Below are 20973 nucleotides of genomic sequence, written 5' to 3'. Positions count from 1 at the left end.
CAAGAGAAAAGAGTTTGGCAACTACCAGGCAAGCAAGGTGCTACTTGGGGCACTTGGAAAGGGAAGCGCATGTCTGCCCAAATAAAGGATTTGGATTTTTTTTTAAGTGTCACAAATATTGTGGGGAGCTGAAACCTGCTGGTCCTTGCAACAGGAGCAGGAGAAGCTGAGGCCCCTAAATGCTCAGGCACTTTGGCTAGTTCTGGTCACAGCTAGCTTGGAAAGAATCCTCTTGCTGCTCTCACCAAGTGAGTTGCTGGCTGCGGGTCTTCACTTACGAGACGACTCAGATGTGTTCTGAGAAAACGCTGTGCTACCATGGGTAAAGCAAGCCTCATGGATTTGCAGTTTGCATGGCACAGCAACTAACCAATGATAGCTGTCTATGTTTAGCTGTTGTGCTGTGCAAACTAGGTCAGTGCCTAATTTTAAAAAGGCATTAATATGGCAAGAAAATGCAGACATGACTTAAATGAATATTTCCAACCTGGTGCTGTCCAGATGGCTTTTTCTAAAACTCTGCAGCCACCAGCCAGAATTTTTATTTGTTGAACTTTGGGTCAGATAGTAAGAAGTAGGGAATGGGGGTGAATATATAAGGGCACACCAATTTGTACAATGGGTTCTTTGAGTTGAGCTGATTGATGTTACTGGTTGTAACTGATGGTCTTATGGGGTATTGTGCTTCCTTATAATATGGTAATAGTTTTAAAAGATGTTGCAAATATTTTTGAGAAAGGCATCTAAGACAGATGCAAAAGATGCAAACATTTACAAGTCATGTTGGGGAAAAGATGGAAACATTTACAAGTCATGGGGCTTATACAGTGTCTCTCTGGCTGCTCTGACATTGGCAGACATTTCTGGAACAGTTTAAAATTTGTTTTTGTCTGTATATTTGTTTGTTTATTTTAAACTTTTATATATTGTCAAACTACTACTGTCTCAGGATGGTCTATATATATATATTGTATCTAGGTTTGTATTGTGCAGTCTGTAGCGATACAGCCATCTTGATCAAGAATTAATGTGCCTGCCATGGTTTTTGGTAGTGGTGGGAAAGGTTGGGACAAGTTACATTGGTGGTAGCAATTTAGGCAATTTTGCTGTTCACAGCAGTCTAACTCTAGGTCAGTGATGGTGAACCTTTTAGAAACTGAGTACCCCAACTGCAACCCAAAACCCACTTATTTATCGCAAAGTGCCAACACTGCAATAAAACCTGAAAACTGAGGTTTTAGTTTAGAAAAAACAACTCACTGCCAGTCCAAGCAAATATATATATATCCTTGGCAGCGCACTGACCGGCCATGTGAAAGCTCAGATGAGTTGTGGCTAATGAGTCGTGGCTTGTGACATCCTCACCTGGCACCACTACTCCTTTCCGAGCATGTGCATGGGCCCTATGTATGCTGTTACCCAGTGCTTTGCTGCTGGGGTGACTTGGCTCGTGTGCCGACAGACAGGACTCTGCGTGCCCTAGGTTCGCCACCATTGATCTAGGTCCTGTTCAGTCAGTCTATAATTATGGAACAAATTGTCTTGGTCAGCCTGGCAGATGACCTTGCACTGGGAAGCATTTGTGAGAAATTCATCCCTGCTAGTTCAGTAGAGGTCTCAGCAGACTTCAATATGACTGGCCATGCTATTCTGAATTGCTTTGGAATTCTTTGTCTAACCCCTGATCCTCTTTTTTTTTTCTTTTTTTGTGTGTGAAGAACTTTTTCAACAGGCTGATAATTTCAAATTACTCTGGTGATTTCTCTAATGTTTGACTTTAGATTATTTTCATGGTAGTTGTTTCCAAAGTCAGTTCTAAGCTTTTTGGGGGTGTTTGTTTAAATTTAAAATATAGAATATAAAACAAACCCTTTGCCTATTTATTTATTTAATTAGCTATTTAGTAGAATTGTTATCAAAGAATGATTAGTTTGTTTAATTTTTCAAATATTACATTTAAATAGATATGGGTAATGCCAATAACTCAGACCTGGAATTGTCTTGAGATATTGATGAAAATATGGCAAAATTTAATAAATAAATACATAAAACTTGTACTCCTAATTTGGAGGAAAAGAAGATAGCTTTAATAGTTTCGTATTTCATTCTGTAACATATTTACACAATAACTAAGCTTACCTCAAAAGATATAGTCCTCCCTTAATTCTCAGCCTTGCCAACTGACTCTATCCAGTCCTTTGATCCCTACCAATTTTAGTTCTGATATAAAAATGATTGAGAAATAGTTTTGTAGAGGAACTTTCTAATTGTATATTGTGTATTATTTTATACAACAGGTACAGAGGTTGGCTTGCCAGAAGGCTCTGTTATGTCCTGTTTGTGCAAGAACGGGATGTACATAAGGGTATGTTTGCAACAAATGTGACAGAAAATGCATTAAACAGTAACAGGTAAGATATTAAAATAATGTTGTATTTAAAACTTCCAGTCATGTTCAGTGACAACTTGTTATGTTAGGTCCTAGAACTGTTCTTTTTGTGAATTTTGAGGAGAGCCCAAGCTTGAAACCAACAAAGTCATATTTCTAAAATTTATGTCCATGTTGTAATCTAGTAAATGCCTCTTCCTCATCATGGAGGAACATGGAGGCAACCAAATGTAGGCATCTCCTCATCATTGTATCTGACTTCTGAGGTGACTAGCTATTGATTTCCTAATGTTGAAGGCCATTAAAATATTAAGAGTTTAAACTGATTTGTTGATTTTCTGTATGGATTTATTTCATATTGAAAATGAAAACATAAATCTTTAATTGAAAAATACTCATGAGTAAAGAACACACTAACCTACCATGCTCCATACTTTGTAGCCAAGTGACCTACTGTTGGGACACTTTGATATCTGAGCCATTGTTTTGATGTAAATGAATCTACAAAAGCTCATAAAACACTATGTTTTTCCAAAACTTTTTTATATCTAATATCCAGAGTGCAAGATGCTATTATAGAAGAGGCTTCAGAAATTTCTGCACTGGGTGGATCTGGTCAGCTGGACCCTAGAAACATCAACAAAGTCAAGAAGAAAGCTAGAAAGATTCTTCAGGAAATGGTAGCAAATGTTTCACCTTTTTTGATCAGGTAAAGAAACTAACTTTTGAGTAATAATGCATGGGAGTGCTAAACTACAGTTCAAATTCAAACACAGATAAATGTTGCTTGTTACTTCAGTTATCTACTCTCTTGTCTATGTTATAAGTAATGTAATGGTATTTGTCCTTGAAGAATATTTGTATTCTAATGTGGTAAGACTAGTAGATTTTTCAATGAAACAAAATAACATGTTGTCTATGAGCTTTATGTTATCAGCCCAACTTTATCTTCTGTTGTTCAACCCCAAACTGGATTAAAACCTCTTGCCATGGACTGTTACATTTCTCAAATGTTGGCTGTTTATGTTTTGGAGGCAGGAAATACCTGTATATTTGTAAGGTCATATTGTTTCCTTCTACTAAAAACAATAAGCTGCATATAATACATGAATGTTTTATTGTGGTTCAACTTTTATTTCCTTTTTAGGTTAACAGGATGGGTGTTGCTGAAATTATTTAACAGCTTTTTTTGGAATATCCAAATTCACAAAGGCCAATTGGAGATGGTGAAAGCAGCAACTGAGGTAATCACTGAGGCAGAGTGCTGTAGTTCGTTGTTGTTGTGTGTGTGTTTGTGTGTGGGCAAGAAAATGCTGAATAGGCTGCTCTTAGGATGGCACTCATTTTCTCATTCCCTTACAAGCAGAGATGTAGGCAGAAAATTCTTTTCCCTGGAGAAAAAATCTGGTTTAGCCAGTAGCTATGTGACAAAACTGTGTTTCCCTGGGAGCACCATTCAGTCATATGATTCCTCTACTTGTGGTTATAACTAGTGCAGTCCAGACACAGGCTTAAAACCTGAGCAAGAAATAGGCCTGCGAGTATTTTCTGTGGAACCTTCTAATGTTGACTGACATTGAAGCCCCTGGAGTTTGTCAGACTAAGGTATCCAGAATAAAGCTTTTCATAATCAGATTTGGAGGTAATCAAAGGTCTTGTAGTCCAGGGCTGCAGGTATTCACAAATGTGGGTTGTGCAGTGCCCATGACCTTTCTCCCTCCACATTTGCCAAGACTGCTTTTGGAGCAGTAATGGCAGTGCAGAATGTTAGCTGGAATGCTAAACTGAGCATTCCCCCAGAGATCATATGAGCTGTAATCACTGCTCACCAGTGGTGGTGCAGCAATGCTGGTTGGGGTAGCAGAAAGGAGAGGGAGTGGAACTTTCTTCTTCCAGCTTGTGCCTGCAAATGGTTGGCACAGTTGCTTTCATGCTACTACAGGTGATGCAAAAGCACTATTTCGGGCTGCTTCTAGGTGATTGGGAGAGAAAAAAACTAAAACTGCCTGATTGGCTTGGTGACCCTAGCACAGCTGTCTTCTGCACTATCCTATCAAAGCAGCAGTGTCAGAGAGGAAGTTGAGGTCTTTTCTATCCCCCCTCCCCTTTACTTTATGAAAGGCTCATGGTAGGGCAAAAGCAGAAAGGCACTGGAGCATCCTCTATTAGCAACCCTGATGGCTTCCTCCCTCCTAGCATCTTTGCACATGTGGTCTTTGGTGAATGGCCAGTCTGACTCTCTAGTGATGGTGGGGAAATGTCTACCTCCCCAGTCTAGTCCAAATCACATACTGGATCCACTTCTGTATCAGTCTGATAACATCAAACAGCTACATAGAACTTCTAACAAAGGGGAGTGTTTTCAGAAGAAAAATGTAACTGCTAAACTGTGTGGCATGCTTTAAATTTTCCAGGACTGCTACCATAATTTGGCAGAATACATTAAGAATATTAGCAAACTGGAGCTCAATCTCAAACTGAGAAGACTCAGTGCAGGCCTTTTGCCAGGGCAGCACATATTATGTGGATAGTAATTTATTAGCATCAATAGTGATGGCAATAAAGAATGGCAGGTTCTTTCTATATGCTGATCATAACACAGGTATGTCTAATGCCTTCTATAAGAATTTTTTAGGGATGGTTACAAATAGTCTGGCTTTGATCAAGGAACAGGTGCAATATTCTTTCTCTTCCAGTCTTCACTGAGAAAAGATAGCAAAAACTTCTAGAGGAGAAATATGAATACTAGACTAAATGGCACTTTTTAAAAATTTCCAGGATCCTTGCAACATTAAGAATTTTAGCTTAGGAAGAGTAAATACTTGCCAAATTCAGTACTTAATTATCAGTGTATGGTGATACCTTGAAATGAAATTTGTTTGTTATTGTGAAACATGTATGTGAATGTGCCCCTCCCCCTCAAAAAAATTGCTTGGTAATAGTTACTTGTTCTATGAGTTGTCTAATAATAATTGCAGGAAAGCACAGTTTTAAAAGCACTTTTTCAGCTATGCAATTTCCCACTATTGTTGCATATGGATTCTCTGAAAATAAAAGATGGTTTGCACATAGTCAAAACCATATTTGGATTCCCTTCCGTGTGTTACAGTGAAGTAAAACAGTGATGTTTAAGTCTCTGTTACTTGTTCTCTAAATATGCCTGTAAAACCTGTTGTCCTTTCTGTTCCCACACCCATAAGTGTTGTCAATTCAAACAGTAAAATTGAATCTGCTTTGGGTATATTAATTGTCAAGGACCTAGTGAAAATACATAGTAACTTTACAAAAACAAAATGAAACAAACCCTAGCATGTTTTGCCATGTGACTTATCTTTTCTTTTTTCTTTCTACAGCTGAATTTACCTCTTATCTTCCTACCTGTTCATAAATCGCACATTGACTACCTGCTTCTCACATTTATTCTCTTTTGCCATAACATTAAAGCGCCTTATATTGCAGCAGGAAATAACCTGCAAATTCCCATCTTCAGGTAAAACTATATATACTGTATATGGAAACTGCCACTGTATTAATCGTAACTATATTGATTACCTCCCTAGTTCTAGTTAAATTAATATCCATATGCATGTTTATCATGGGGTATCCTGATAACTGTGTTGCTTGCAATGATGTGGGGTGGAATATTTTCCATTTCCCTCCCTAGTGCTTTATGTTGCTTCAGAAAAATTTCTATTTAGTAACCATGAATGGGTGTCAATTAAAACTACAAGTGGTCAGTTATAAATGGTGCTTGGTAGATAGTTCTCAGGAACTTAGACTGAACTCTTTCCAAGGGAAGAAAAGACCTGTAGGGTCCCGATTGGGCTCCAAACAGGAGCTGGGCACAAATCTTAGCTGAGAAGACTTTAAATGCTGTAGTTATATATTGTGCACCTTTAGAGAAATGAAAAGTTTGTAAGACTGACACTGTTTTTTGTGCATTTAAAATGACTTAGTCAGCATGAGATTTGCGGTTACCCGCAGCATGAAAGACAATCCCCAGATATTTGAAGGATTTGACCTGCTCAATTAGATGGTTCTTAAGTTGCCAAACACGCATCTTAGGGCACTTGGCAAAAACCACGACTTTGGTTTTAGAGTAATTAATTCCTAAACCATCTTGCTGTTATAAAGTTGTAATTAATGTTCAGATGTTTATATTTAACAAATGTGTGTGAGAATACACACAAATACATAAAGTACATATACGTATCAAAGTCAAATGGAGCTAATAAGTAGTCCTCTTGAAAGTGAAGGCACCTCAGCAGAGTTCAGCTCTTTTCTTCTGAGTTTGTTGGAACAATTAATTAGTTGTCAGCATATCGGACAAAGTTCTTTGGGTAGCTGAAATTGATTAATTAATTAGTTTGTCAGAAGGAATTTAACCTTAGCTTTTTCATATAGTGGAAATGATAACTGAGCTGCACTGTAATACTGGAGTTGTCTTATATTTCTTGTGGACGCACTTTTTTTTGGTACTGTTACATTCTTACCGTTCAAATTAAACTGTCTTATAAATAAATGTTTAACTACAGCACCTTGATTCGCAAGCTTGGAGGATTTTTTATACGGAGAAAGTTAGATGAAAACTCTGATGGCCGTAAAGATATTTTGTACAGAACTTTACTGTATGTGGTATGTACCTCTCTTTTAACTCAAAGCCTATCTCTGAATTTAAGTGTGTTCGTTTGTGTGCGCTTGTGTGTGTGTATTGGAGGGGGGTTGCAGCAAAAAGTAAAGATTAAATTACAGAAACAATACAAAAGAGGGTATCTTGGTTCTTTTTTTAAAAAATGCTGAATAAATAAAATAGAGTTGCTCCTGAAGAATTAAGCTTGTGAGCATTTTCCAGAAATTGTGATGAACGTGTCAGCATTTTTGTGCTGTCAAAGGGTGCTGGTATACTTGAGAACTATAAAAAAAACCAACAAGCAATCTTTGCTGATTAAAAGGGGTGGTAGATTATCCCCTCTGTGTTGAGATTTTCTCCCCTCCCTCCCACCATCACCCCCTGTCTGAACCCACTTCTTCTCAGTGTTCTGCATCTTTTTCACCCGTTCCAAGATTCTAGGTACACAAGAAGATGGAAAAGTGTAAGGTTTCCCTTCTGACAGGACCATAGAGCTTTGACAACTAGCAAATCACTTTCGGGGAAGCAGTCCAGGTTCACATGATGCAGCAGCCCACTGTGGCTTGTAACCCATGAAAGGCTGTTGTGTCATGAGAATCCAGACACTGGCTGAAAATCCAGGGAAAAGAAATAATTCCCTAGGTTAATTTTAACATGTGTACACGTGTACACAAGGGGCTTGTGTAATATTCAACAAAGATAAGGTCCCCCCATATCTTCCAAATACCTTATGTAGTTTGGTAATAGTGAATGCAGATTAGTGTGTCATCACTGTTATCTTTATCCTAGTCCCTCTAGTGTGGTGGTGTTTTGCTCCCTTAAAAAAAGGCTTTCCCCATCTTGCCTTGGTAGTGATTTCTGCTGTCTTGAGAGATTACCTAGGTATACCTAAGCATATTAGTACATCTGTTGCAAATGTTGATTGTACATCTGTCAAAATATTGATTGTATTTTATCCATGTGTGTAAGTATTTATTTAATTTCTGTACTGCCAGATAGCTGAAGCTTTCCGGGTAGCTTACAACAAATTGCAATTAAATTGTGGAATCTTGAAGATTTCAGTAAAAGGCAAAATGTAGCAGGGAAGGGAAGGAATAAGCATGGCTTGCGCTTATTCCCTAAATGCATGTAGCATCATAGAAATGGGGATTAAGGTTTGCTGAACAAGAGATGTGTGTAATGAAGTTAAAAATGCTTCTTTCCATGCTATATGGGCAAATTTAGTGGGTGGGTAGGGTGGCTAAAGGACACATTTTTGCTTTCCAACTCTCTAGGACTCCCCCCGTCCCCCATGCACATCTTCCTCACTATAGAGCAAAAAGCACTTGGGTTGAATCCAGCTACCAGCTTGGATTCTGGGACTATCAGCACTATATGATGCAGCAGAAAATGTTTCAGGACTGGAAAGAAAAGAAAAAAGTCCCACTTTTTTCTTCCTCATGAATGCTGAACAGCACATCAGAGCTCCTGCTGGAGCCCCGAGTATAAGCACTCCTGTTAAGAACTAGGAATATACTGCAGATTTTTGTAAAAGGTACCCATTTTAAAAAATTATTGATAGAAATTCTTTGCATTGCTTAACATCTGATTTTATTGTCCTCTGTTCTTTCAGCATGTTCAAGAGTTGCTTCGGCAATGTCAGTTCTTAGAGATATTTTTGGAGGGCACACGATCCAGGAGTGGAAAGATATCTTCTGGGAGAGCTGGTCTCTTATCAGTGGTGGTGGATGCTTTATGTAAAAATGCTACTTCTGATATACTAATTATACCAGTGGGAATATCTTACGATAGAATCATTGAAGGTCACTACAGTAGTGAACAACTGGTAAGAATGTTTGGATTATTTTCTGCAGAGCACTGCTAATAGCAGTTTTGGTAATAAGCTGTACTTTGGAAACACAAATTGTTTGATTACATGAATTCCATATTTAACAACATAAACAATGTCAAAATGACATCCAAATAATTGGGTAGAAACTATTTGAACTATTTAAAACCTTCCTAGCTTAGATAAAGCAGTAACAGAGAAACAAACTATATGACTTGTATGGTGGATGAATGCTATTTCTAAATAATGTGCTTACATGGTTATATTCAGCAATATGTAAAACAAGAAGTTTTAAAATATGACTTTGGCTTTTCAATGTGTTTTTAGGGAAATCCCAAGAAAAATGAAAGCCTTTGGGGTGTGGCTAGGGGAGTCTTCCGAATGCTGCGGAAGAATTATGGCTGTGTTCGAGTAGATTTTGCACAACCATTTTCTTTGAAAGTAAGTTCATATTATATAGCCATATTTTTAAATTGGACTTTTCTTACTATCCTGCATCTTTTGCAACCTTTCCTGAAATTGTAGGTGGGTGGGAAGATGGATATGTACAGATTTGGGATGGGGAAGCACAGTTTTGACAGAACTCAGGCTTACTTGTTTAAAATTAAAATAATAAAATTTAAAAATTACATTAAAATAGGGTTTTGGAAAAAGATAATGGGGAGTCAAAAGCAACAAAAAACCTGATTAGCCTGCTGAAAATCCTCATTTTGAAAGGAAACTTGAGTTTTAATAGTTCGTGTCAAAACTGACAGCCCCCATATATAGGATGGTTATACTTTTCCGCCTTTCCAAGCAACCCAGTGTCTCAAGAAATAGTAGAAAAAGGACAGGACATTGAGGTCAGTCCAGTTAAACAAAGTCCAGAGCCTTTTTCCATGCAGGGAAAGATCTACTGGCTATGCTCTTTAGTGAGCCAAAGTTCCCTTGAGAGCTCACCTTTTGAAGTTGTCAGGAGAGAATAAAGTGAAAATTGATTTGCAGTTTTACTGGGTCAATTTCAGTGCTAGGTGCCTGCTGGACTTTGATGGCAGACACATCTTAGATATTGTCCAGCTCAGGCATTCCATTTTGGATTCCTCAAGTACCCTTGTGTAAGACTGACAGAAACATTTTTCTGAAAATATTAATTATAATATTTGCACAAATTCTTGTGTTTAAGCAATTTTAAAAAGTGCCTCTTGTTGCTTTGAAGGGTCTGTCACTGGCTGTCACTTCAAAGATCATGAAAAGCAATGTCAAAAAATTAAAAGGGAAAAATGCAGGGGATACTGAAAAGAGGCTCATGATGGTAGCAGGGAGGGATAATGAGACAGCTTTAGCCATCAGATCCTGTAGGATACCAGGTGGAAGATTCAAGAAAAGTTGGAAGGACTAGCCCTGATGAACCTGATCATCTGTTGATCATTGATTATTCTCCAAAGAACCAACACATTGTTGGGTGTTCTCAGGATGGCTTAGTTTAGTGTGCAAACCTGATTACTGGGAGTTGGTGAGGTAATATGCAAAAAAGAGAATTGTCTTGGCAGGTATGGGGTACAATCTTCATGCATTTGAGTCCATTTTTTTTCCTTTCAGAGTCCATTTCTGTTGCTTTCTATATTAATGCCTCATTCCAAATCTCCCAGTAACCACATTCAGCAAAGGTTACCAAATCAACCATGACGTCTTTGCCAAACTGTACTGGTACACTAAGCACATGGGAACAGAAAAGCAGGACAAGAAGATCATACTCTCCTAGGGATTATTTTCTGTACCAGGACATCCCGTGCTGACTGCAGTTGTGATTCAGAGGCAGTCAAACTTACCCAGTAGTTTCTTATTGTGAAGTTACAGTTCAGTCTGCAATATATGCCCTATTCAGGGTATGCCTTACCATCTGCTTTGTTATGTCTTGGCTACTTGTGGAAGTTTACCTTATCGTTTATTTTCTTGTGCTTCTCCTGTTGGTTTCCTTGCATTGGTCTTGGACCACAAAGTTGCCAAAAAAGGAAGAGTTTAATTGCTAAACAGAATGAAGTTATATCTCAACTGGGGATAGTGGGGGTGGAAGGGAAATAACTGGTTAACTCCTGCTGTTGAAAGTTTGCAAGTCCTGCCTTCTGGCATAGGAATTAATCCACGAATTTCTATCACTAGTAAAAATTTGCAGTAAGTCCAGTTTTTCTTCTCTTTTGTCTTGCAATCATAAGTAGTAATTGGTAGTCAAGAAAATGCCTACTTTTTCCAGGGGGAAAAAGCTTGCATGGGTTTTAACATTTGAGTTCATTGCATTGGATGCTTTGATAGCATTCCTTTTTCTACCAGTCTCTCAGATCTACATTTAATTTCTGGAAGCTATTAATGTCAGTAAAGTGAATGAAGAATGCAGAGCTACATCTTTGATTTGACATTTTAAAATATATATTATGACTGAAGGATTACTGAAGTTGTTAAGGTGTACTAATTCAACTTTTAAACAGAGAAATTGAGAAAAGACTGCTAATATTATAAATAGTGTCCTTCTTTCCCCCATCCAACATGTATTACTCCAGCTGGTGTAAATGGAGATGATGGGTATTGTAAACTGATGCATCTGGTTGACCAGGTTGGAGAAGACCGATACACAATGTCAGTGGGTGGTTCACAAGAGAGAAATATTCATACGAAATTTCAGAGGAGCCGTTGGTTTTACTTCCTCTGCTTGAAACTGAGAAGTAGTACTGTTCAGAAGTAAATGGTGTATTGAATTTCCAGGTGGCTGATAATAGTTAAGCTCATTTCCACATAGCCTTCATGTTCTGAAAGGAAAGTAGTGGGGCAGTCTTACCGTCTTCTACCATTGCTGCCAGGGAAATGTGGGAGAGCCTAAAGATGAGTTACCAGTCAAGAAAAATATTTCAGTTTCATTTTAGCTATGCTCCTGTATGCATAATTTAACAAGTCAGTAAAACTTGATCTCTTTTCTTGATTTCTGGTCTTTGAAAATTGGAAATAGGAGATATTACAATTAAGGCAGTATAAGCTTATCATTCACACCAGAAAAGCTTTATATAAGTGTTTTTTCCACAAGTCTGTGTATGATAAGTCAGTCCATTGAAACAGAAAACTCCTATATCTGATAAAAGATTAATTACCTAGTCAATATCCTTTTACAATATTAAGGTTACCATAAAGTACACTGAGATAGTCTTACACTGCATCAATATGCCCTAGAAAGTCTTCTTTATCAGCATTGTAAAATATGTGTATAAAAGTGGCCTTATATACACTTCCAGCATCTCTCATTTCTTCAAATTATACATCTGCTTCACTCTGCCTAATCAAATTTGATACAGAATTTTCTTTTATGTAGGTATTTGTCAAGTTCTGCAAATTATTGCATAAATCTGTCCACTTACCCAGGAACTCTCCCTCACCCTTTTTTGTAATTTACTTTTTTTTAGGGTAACCTATAAGAAACATTTATACTTTCCCTCCTCTTGAATTTCTTTCATAGTTAGCTCAGGAACTTAAGACTGTGTCTCTAAGTCACTTACAAAAGAAGTTCAGGTTGGCACAGCAGTCAGCTGTCTGGTCATTTGACTGTTATTTGATTGCAGTCAACTTCTCTGTGAAGGTATCTCCAGGATATCATGGAGAAGGTATCAGCTTACTATTTAATTTAATTATAGTAATCAGTTGTTAGCAAAGATAAGAGTGTGAGTTCTGAAAGCAACTTATGTTGCTCTGTACATTGGCAACAATTATGCCAGTTATTATGTTGTTTTGTACATTGGCACAAAGACAATGTACAGTGTCTTTGTACATTGGTATTAGCCTAAATGTACTTCAAGAGTTAACAGTGCTGTATTTTCTAGTTCTCAAAATTCATTTGTTATGAGGGTTTTCTCAAGTTGATCTTTTACTAATGAGTTGGTTCATTAGTAAAATGAGTGTTGAATACTACATTTTGTTGCAAGTAATATATGAATAATTTGTATATATTTACAGGAGTATTTAGATGGCCAGAGCCAGAAACCTGTTCATGCCCCTCATTCTTTGGAGCAAACTCTCTTACCAGCTGTATTACCTTCAAGGTAAGACTTTATAGGGAAGTTTCTTGGAGTAATCAACCACTGATTCCACTGAATTGTGTGATGCAGAATTTGAGCAAATATTGCAGCTTAAGCTGCATGGATATATCAGTGTCACAGAAGTTACTATGTTCTCTCTAAATCTTACAGCACTTGTGAACGTATTAAGTCTAACATTCTTTTGGAATACCTAATAAGAACATTCTATAGTTTGAGCAGAATGCCTTTAAAATGATCCTTTTTAATATGCTGTGGGAAAGGGCCATTACAGAACTACTAAGCACCAGTATTATGCTTAACGCATGCAGAACTGGTGAATGCTCATGTTTCTGGCTATCTTTTCAATAGGGGATTATTAAGCTTTGGATATTTTTAAGTGGTGCAGTTAACCAAGATTGAGTTGTTCCACTGAAATCTTACACTGAGTAACTGATTAAATCATTAGTCTTCAGTGATCCAGAGTGCGTTAGAGTTTTGCTTGTTATAAGCAAAATTGTTGGACTGAAGGTTTACCTATTCAGTTGTGTAATATAGTATTTGTTGCATATTAACACAAAGATTTATGAGAAACTGAAAACAGAAAACACTATAGACAAGTTGCAAAAAGGTGAAGGGTTGAATCAGTATATGTGGAGCTTCTCAATGGAGCTTTGATGCATACGATGGGCTTGGATTGCATGGGCATGTCTGACTCAAAATCGAGTTCTGCCCTTCAAGTAGAAACACGTTGTTGTTGTATTGTGACACAATCTAAGATCTGGTGTGGGAGCACAGAAAATCCTTTGGCTGATATGAAATGGTTGTATTATGCAAGCAGTTGTAAGGAGATTCCGCCAACTCGTTTGTAGTATTGTTAGTGAATTGTTGTTTATGTTGTGTTTTTGAATAGGAGTGACAATGCTAGAGATGTCTTATTTATTCATTTGCATAGGAGCTCAGCACAGTTTCCGGGCTGTCTTACTTCCAGGCATCTTACAGATGGTAGCCTTCAGCATTGACATTTCACTCGGGAGTGTTGCCTACCAACCCTGAAAGGAGTTGTCATTAGATCTTTTACTGTTGCTATGGTGGGATGCAAGTTACAGCAGAATGTTCAGCGGTGGTTTAGCTAAGTCATCTTTAACGTTTACTTTCTTTAGGCCTAATTATGCAGTAGATGGTACAGAGGCTGCCCTACCTGATCCCATAGAATTATCCTGTGAGCCATTGAGAAGACAGTTAATAGCTAATTTGGCAGAGCACATCATGTTCAGTAAGTAATGACTAAAGTATAAAAGCGATTCAATAGCTTCTTAGCTGCACTGAGTACAGGATATAACTCTTTCCTTATCCTCCTCCTTTTTTCTTATAAAAACTCTTCATTTTATCTTTGTTGTGTTTTGTGTAATGCCATTCTGTGTGAGCCTCTCAGTAAGACTTTCATTTTGTTTTGCTATATTGTATAGTACTAAGTCAAATGGTGGCCTGCCTTTGCTATTACCATTTAGTTTCCTCTGTATGGCATCTGTGGTCATTAATGTTTTAATGTAGATAGCAAGCCATATCTAGTTGTGAGAATACTATATCTGAATGATATAGTATGGCAGCCAATGAATAGAGCCATCTTATCTACTTGAAATAGCTTTGTAAGCTATTGACACACAAAAATAGCTGCTGTACTGTATTTTTGGAACCTGTTAATGGAATATACTGAATACAAAAGACTAAATGTTCAGATTGAAATGCCACTAAAACTTTATCAATTCTAAAGTGATCCATTCCAAATTTTGTTCAAGTAAACCATAAAGGATCTTTTTAGCTGACCATTATTTCAATTTATTCCGTGCTTATTTATTTAAAGTATTTTTATTCTGCTTTTTGCCCCAGAGTAGCTTACAGTTTTTTCCCCAAAAGGAGGCAACCCTAATCTAAGCTTTACAGTCTAAAAATCTTGACATAAAAAGAAAAAAGTTATGGGGAAAGAGGAGTAAAAACTTTAGGCATCAATTCTTAAAATTACAGTTTTTATACTGATCAATGGGGATGGGATGGCTCCCATTGGTAACAACTGAGTGAGAGCCAGAGGTAGATAGTGTTTCCATGAAGCCAGTGGAATAGCTCGACTTCTCTTCTCTCTTGTGGAAGACATTAGTATCGAGTGTAAGAGTAATTGCCGTAATATAGAACCAAATCCAAGATGGCATTCAAATAAAAATCCTGATATTTCAGCTACTGGTCAGAATTTGTAATTGCTGGTCAAAACATTGCTAGGGTGCTATCTACTAGTGAAAAGGTTTGCTTTATTTGTTCAGAAACTATATAGCTATTACTAGTGCAGTTGTATGTAGAAACTTTAGAAATGTTAAGACACAGTTGGAAACTGTTAATATGTTTCTTTCTGACACTGCTTTAATCTCGTGCTGTACTGTGGAGCTCTTTCAGTATAAAAATAATAAAAGATCACTATTCCTAGTTGCCTTCTAAAAAATTCAGTTGCATGACAAAGTGTTGGCATAGCTTTACTTTATTTTGTTTGCTTTTAGCTGCTAACAAGTCATGTGCTGTGATGTCAACACACATTGTTGCCTGTTTGCTGCTCTACCGTCACAGGCAGGTAAGGGTGCTGTATACCTGCATATTCTCTCTCTCACACATTCTCTCTCACATTCTCTCTCTCTCTCTCTCTCTCTCTCTCTCTCTCTCTCTCTCTCTCTCTCTCTCTCATACACACACACACTCCTCAGAGCTTGCAGAATGCCATGATGCTTAAATTGTATTTTGTGCTTGTGTGAGCCTAACTGCTTACTTGTATTAAAATTGTCTTTTTGGGTTAGAGATGGTGAATCATTTACGTGGAAATCACTTGCAAACTGCATAGCTAGTTAGGTTGTTGATCCCATTCTGTGTAATGGTTTGACCAAACTAAGGAACTTCTTCAGAGTCATCTGGTGAAGATAATGCTTGTTTTAGTAGTCACTGTATATCACAAGGACTATGAAAGCATATCCTACATAAAAAGAATGGAGACAATATTAGTTGACCTAATATATGTTTGTGTGTGGAGCTGTTCAGAGCTGCATACTATGTTTAACTTCTGTGTTACACTGGAATCATCAAATCATAAAATAGTGTAGTTGGAAAGAGCCAGTAAGGCCATTGAACCTCCTGCTCCAGGAGAAAGCATCCCTAATGGCATCCTGAATGCCTCCAGTGTGAGAGAGCCCATGGCCTGCCTAGGCAATTAGTTCCATTTTCATATTGCACAGGAAGTTTTTCCTGACATTCAGGTGGAATCTGGCTTCCAATAACTTCAGCCCATTATTCTGGGTCCTGAATTCCGGGAAGATGAAGGATAGACCCTGGCCCTCCTCTGAATCTCCTTTTAAATACATGAATCCCTATCTCCTTTCAAATACATGAATACCTGTATGTATCCCTTCAGTCTTCTCAAGGATGAACATGTCCAGTTCTCTTAGTCTTTCCTCATATGGTTTTGTTTCCAGTCTCATGTTTTTGGGTCTTCTCTGAAACATTTCCCATTTTTCTGCATCTTTCTTCAACTGTGGTGCTCAGAATTGGATGCAGTACTCAAGAGGAGGCCTAACAAGTGCTGAATAGAAGGGAACAAGTACTTCATGTAATTTAGAAGTGATACTTATATCAGTACAACCCAATAGCCTTTGGGCTATTTGCCTTTTTAGCAGCCACATCCATATGTGACTAGTACTGCATTATGATCTACAGCAATTCCAATAAATTTCTCTCTTGTAGTATTGTTGAACCACGTATCCCATGTATTGTAGCTATGTATTTGGTTTCTTTTTCCTAGGTGCAGAGCTCAGCATTTGTCTCTAATAAATGTCATTCTTTTGATTTCTGCCCAGTGCTCCAGTATATCAGTATATCGCTTGAATTTTGTTTCTGTCTTCCAGGAAATTAGCTACCCACCCAATGTTCAAATTAGACATCTCATCAAATTTCAGATTAGCATTCCTCTTCATCTAAGTCATTAATAAAAATGTTGAAGAGCAATGGGCCCACGATTGAACCTTCTGCCAACCCTCTTGTTACTTCTCCCCAATTTCTAAAGATGCCATTGGTAAACATTCTTGGAGTCTGATACTGTAGCCAACTGTGGAAAATTCTGATATTTGCTCCATCTACCCACTTTTAGTGAAGGCATGTCCACAGTATTTCCACAGACCGCAAGGGAGGTTACCTGATTGAAAAATGAGATGAGATTAGTCTGGCAGGATTGGTTCCTGAGAAATCCATGTTGGCTTCTAGCAATCACTGCATTGTTTTCAAGGAGTTTGCAGATTGACTGCTTTATAATCTGCTCCAGAATTTTCTGAGAGATTGATGTTTGACTGATTGGTCTGTAGTTCCCAGGTTCCTTCTTTTTTCCCTTTTTTGAAGCTACAGACAACATTAGTACTCCTCCAGTTATCTGGTACTTTACTTGTCCTCCAGGGTTTCTCAAAGATAATAGATAGTAGTTCTGAGAGTTCTTCTGCCAGTTCCTTTACTACTTGAGGATATAGTTCATTGAGCTCTCGAGATTTGAATTCATTCAAAGTAATGAAGTGTTCCTTGACCATTTTCCTGTGAATCTCAAGCTGCAATCCCTTTGGCTTGTACTTCACCAAGAAAGTCATAGAGGACCCTCTTTTGGGAAAAGACTGAACCACTTTTGTCTTTTCATTGTCCTGTGATACAATTTTGCTGTCCTCATTAAGTAGCTTATCCACCATTTTGTTCCTCTGCCTTTTATTATGCACATACCAGAAGAAGCTTCTTTGCTCACTTCAGTTTATTCTCAGCTTTAACCTGCGTGACACTATCCAAGCCATTCCATGCTACCTGCCTATACTCTTCCTTTGTAGACTGGCCTTCCATCTATTTCCTGTACATGTACTTTACTTCCTTTGCTTCCTTAAAAAATTGGCAATTTGCTTTTCAAAAACATTATCCATGTCTTCTGCTTGACTCAATGGCTGGTAGTAGCAACCACTGTGTTCTATTTGCTCCCATTTATTTTAATATGGATTGTCTCGATGGGGCCACTAAGCTTATGCTCCTCTAGCTCTCTGCAGAGATTTATATCTTTAACATATAGCACAACTCCTCCTCCCTTTCTGTTCCTTCTGTTCCTCTTGAACAAGTTATATGTTTCAATTGCTGAAGTCCAGTTATGGGACTTATCCCGCCAAGTTTCATTTACAGCTGTGTTTGCTCTTCTGTATTAAGCTCTTCTGTATTAAGAGTTCATACACTAGCTTCAGTATATACCTATCAAAGACTCTGTACTTTATAGTCTAGCTTTCTTCCTACATTTTTTGGAAGACTATTATTCGGTGCTATTGGAATTTTCTCTGTTGTGGTGAATAAGCCTTTGTCAGTTGTTACTCTTCAAGTTACTTTTCTTATAGAACCCTGATTAATTTCCTCTTGCTGTGGTCAAACACATTCTCACCAGTCCTTGTCTGGTGCAACCCATCCCTTGCCAGTAGTTCATGTTCTAGGAACAATAGCCTGTGCTCCTAGAATCTATTATCTTCCACTGGCACCAACTCTGTAGCCAGGCATTCATCCAGAGTATTTTTCTTTCCCTTTCTAGTCATTTTCCAAGTACTGGAAGAATGAATGAGAGAACTATCTAGGCCTCAAAGTTTTTTAATTTCCTTCTCAAAACTTCAAAGTCTGACATGATTTCTTCAGAATTCTGCTTGGTGGTATTCTTTGTTCCTGTGTAGATGAGAATGAAGGGATATATATCAGTGGGCTTTATGAGTACTGACAACCTTTTGGTCACATCTCTTAAGCATGTGAATCCATATCTGGTCTCTGTGGCATACATAAATTCTCATTCCATTTCACAACTACTACTCATCTTGTTGCTGTAGGCCTTGGTTTTATTGCTTCTGCTTAACTGACTTTCTTGCTTGCTGTTGCACAGGGTGCCCTGTCTTTCCTCCTCTGCAGGTTGTATTCCTGTCTCAGTACCTGAGAGAGATTCTATAGTTCCACTGCTTCAACATGTGCAGAGTGTCTTCTACTCCTTTGGCTGCTAATTGTCAGTCTTTCCCAGAAAGTTTTCTCTATTTCATTTCTCTTGTCTCAGGATTCTCCGCTTCTGCCTTAAATGGCTGTTGTTCTTCTAGCTCGCTGTTATGTGTCTAAGAAGGCTTCATCTTTTCTTAGATCTTCAGAATGGATGCTCCAGTATTCTTGCCTTTTCCAACGCAGGAACCGGCTTGCAATTGTTGCACGTGTAGGCTGTATTTATTTCAGGCAAAAAGGCAAACATTGTACACACCTTGCAGGCCCCCAGTCCTTAGTCTTTATTCCCTTTTTGATTCTACCTTAATAATTGTAATAGAATAGCCTGTACTTTTTCTTGCTTCCCCTTAAGGTTAATAACAACATCCTAGTAGTATATAAGTGTGTGTTATAATAGCAACAACAACAACAACAATTAGGAACCTCCCCTGCTGAATTCTGCTGCCAAAATCCTGTTAGTTTTCACTTCTAGCTCTCAAGATGTAGCTGGAAGGTTCAGTTGTAACTGTCAGGAGGACATGTGGAGTACCTGACCACTTAGAACAGATATTCTCTGAGTTTACTGCAGTCTCCTTACATTGTTGCCTTTGTCTGCTGTTCCAGTGTCACTCTGCTACCAAACTCCTGCTAGAGCTGCCTGTTCACTTGCTGTCTGGGAGCTTGTTGACTTGCTTTGTGTAGCCTGTAGACCAGGTGGGGAGGCAGCTTCTGTTCTGTTCAGCTGAGAAGCAGGAAACTGAAAGTACCACCTCATCTTCAGAGCTGCTAAGAGTAATCAGCCGCTCCTCTCAGGCAGTCCCTTAGATTACTCCAGGTCATTTGCCTCTTTGTCTTTGTTGCCTCTTTTACTATATTTTTCTGCCAAAATCTTGTTAGCGTTCCCTGTTCAGTCATTCTCTGGGAGCCAGCTAGCTTGTATAGCCCTTGGACCAGGTGGGGTAGCAGCTTCTCTGGTCAGTGAGTACACAGGAAGTAGAATGACTGGTTCCCAATATGGGAAAAAAAGGAGTACTGTTGGCCCTCATTAGACTTAACTTCATTTCAGTTAAACGGATTGAAAATATAGCATATATTTCCAAGTCCCTTTCATACAAACAAGTTCCATTCCGAGAACACATTCATAAGTCCAATTTGTTTGTAAGTCCAACAAAGGTAGCCTAGGTACCCAACTAACACAGTCTGCTATATAATACTGTCCTGTAATAACAGTTATAACAACACTGAAGGACTTGGTTGATGTCACTGGAGGACTTCCTGAAGTTATACTTCTGGGTACATGGCAGTGTGAAAGTGCACCCATGTTGCTAATCTGATGGGTTCTTCCTCATATGGCTTTACTGTTAGGGTGATGCAACCTGTGTAATGCTTTGCTGGACTCAACACTCTCAATTTAGTACAGTAAAGTACACAAAAGCACATTCGCATCTTTGAAAGTTTCCTACTTGAAGGTTCGTATGCAGGGTCTTGTGGAATGAGTACAATTGCTATGGCATTAAACTTCTAGGATGTTAATCTAAGCTGCTTGGACTGCTGTGTTGCATGGTACAATACTTGCTTTAATCTGCTCTTCCTACTTTTTCCTTAAAGAAACTGTAAGGGATAATGCCATGCATGTTCATGGCCAAATAACTGAGTGTTCAGTGAATGGAATGTGAGAGGCAGAGCTGAGAAAACTGCATTTTTTCTTTTCCAATTAAGCAGAAGGTCAGCTGGTCAGCATTTCTGAGCAGTGCATTGACGATGGTATTGTAAGGCTCAAATACTTAGAATGCAGCAAAGAAATGCTGTTCCTATGGAGGCCATTATTAAAAGAGCTGTTCATAGTCTTGGTGGAAAAGAATGTGTTTCTTAAGCATCTCAGGCATTCTTTCTTAAGCATCTCAGAAAGGGGATTCAGCAGTGTAACTTGAGCTTTCTGGGATGCTACCTTGAGATTCTTATACTGCAGCGTTTCTGGAAATACTCCCAGGAATCTTAGTCCAGATTTCTTAAGCCATAGTGGTTCTGAGGCGATATATATATAATTTAG

General features: G+C 38.2%; 1 protein-coding gene across 5 annotated transcripts in view; it reads left to right on the top strand.

Moving 5' to 3' along the window:
- GPAM (glycerol-3-phosphate acyltransferase, mitochondrial) overlaps nucleotides 1-20973 on the top strand; it is a 46501-nt gene that overhangs the window by 10707 nt on the left and 14821 nt on the right. For all 5 annotated transcript variants that reach the window (XM_044438680.1, XM_044438661.1, XM_044438651.1 and 2 more), the window contains exons 5-14: nucleotides 2298-2411; nucleotides 2949-3098; nucleotides 3537-3633; nucleotides 5743-5879; nucleotides 6925-7024; nucleotides 8632-8844; nucleotides 9175-9288; nucleotides 12820-12905; nucleotides 14042-14154; nucleotides 15425-15495. In XM_044438680.1, the coding sequence (XP_044294615.1) occupies nucleotides 2298-2411; nucleotides 2949-3098; nucleotides 3537-3633; nucleotides 5743-5879; nucleotides 6925-7024; nucleotides 8632-8844; nucleotides 9175-9288; nucleotides 12820-12905; nucleotides 14042-14154; nucleotides 15425-15495 (1195 nt within the window). The remainder of the gene's footprint in view (nucleotides 1-2297; nucleotides 2412-2948; nucleotides 3099-3536; nucleotides 3634-5742; nucleotides 5880-6924; nucleotides 7025-8631; nucleotides 8845-9174; nucleotides 9289-12819; nucleotides 12906-14041; nucleotides 14155-15424; nucleotides 15496-20973) is intronic.

This window comes from Varanus komodoensis, unplaced genomic scaffold (assembly GCF_004798865.1).
Source record: "Varanus komodoensis strain SLA01 unplaced genomic scaffold, ASM479886v1 scaffold1, whole genome shotgun sequence".
Lineage (NCBI taxonomy): Eukaryota > Metazoa > Chordata > Lepidosauria > Squamata > Varanidae > Varanus > Varanus komodoensis.
This window is presented reverse-complemented; position numbering and strand designations above follow the sequence as displayed.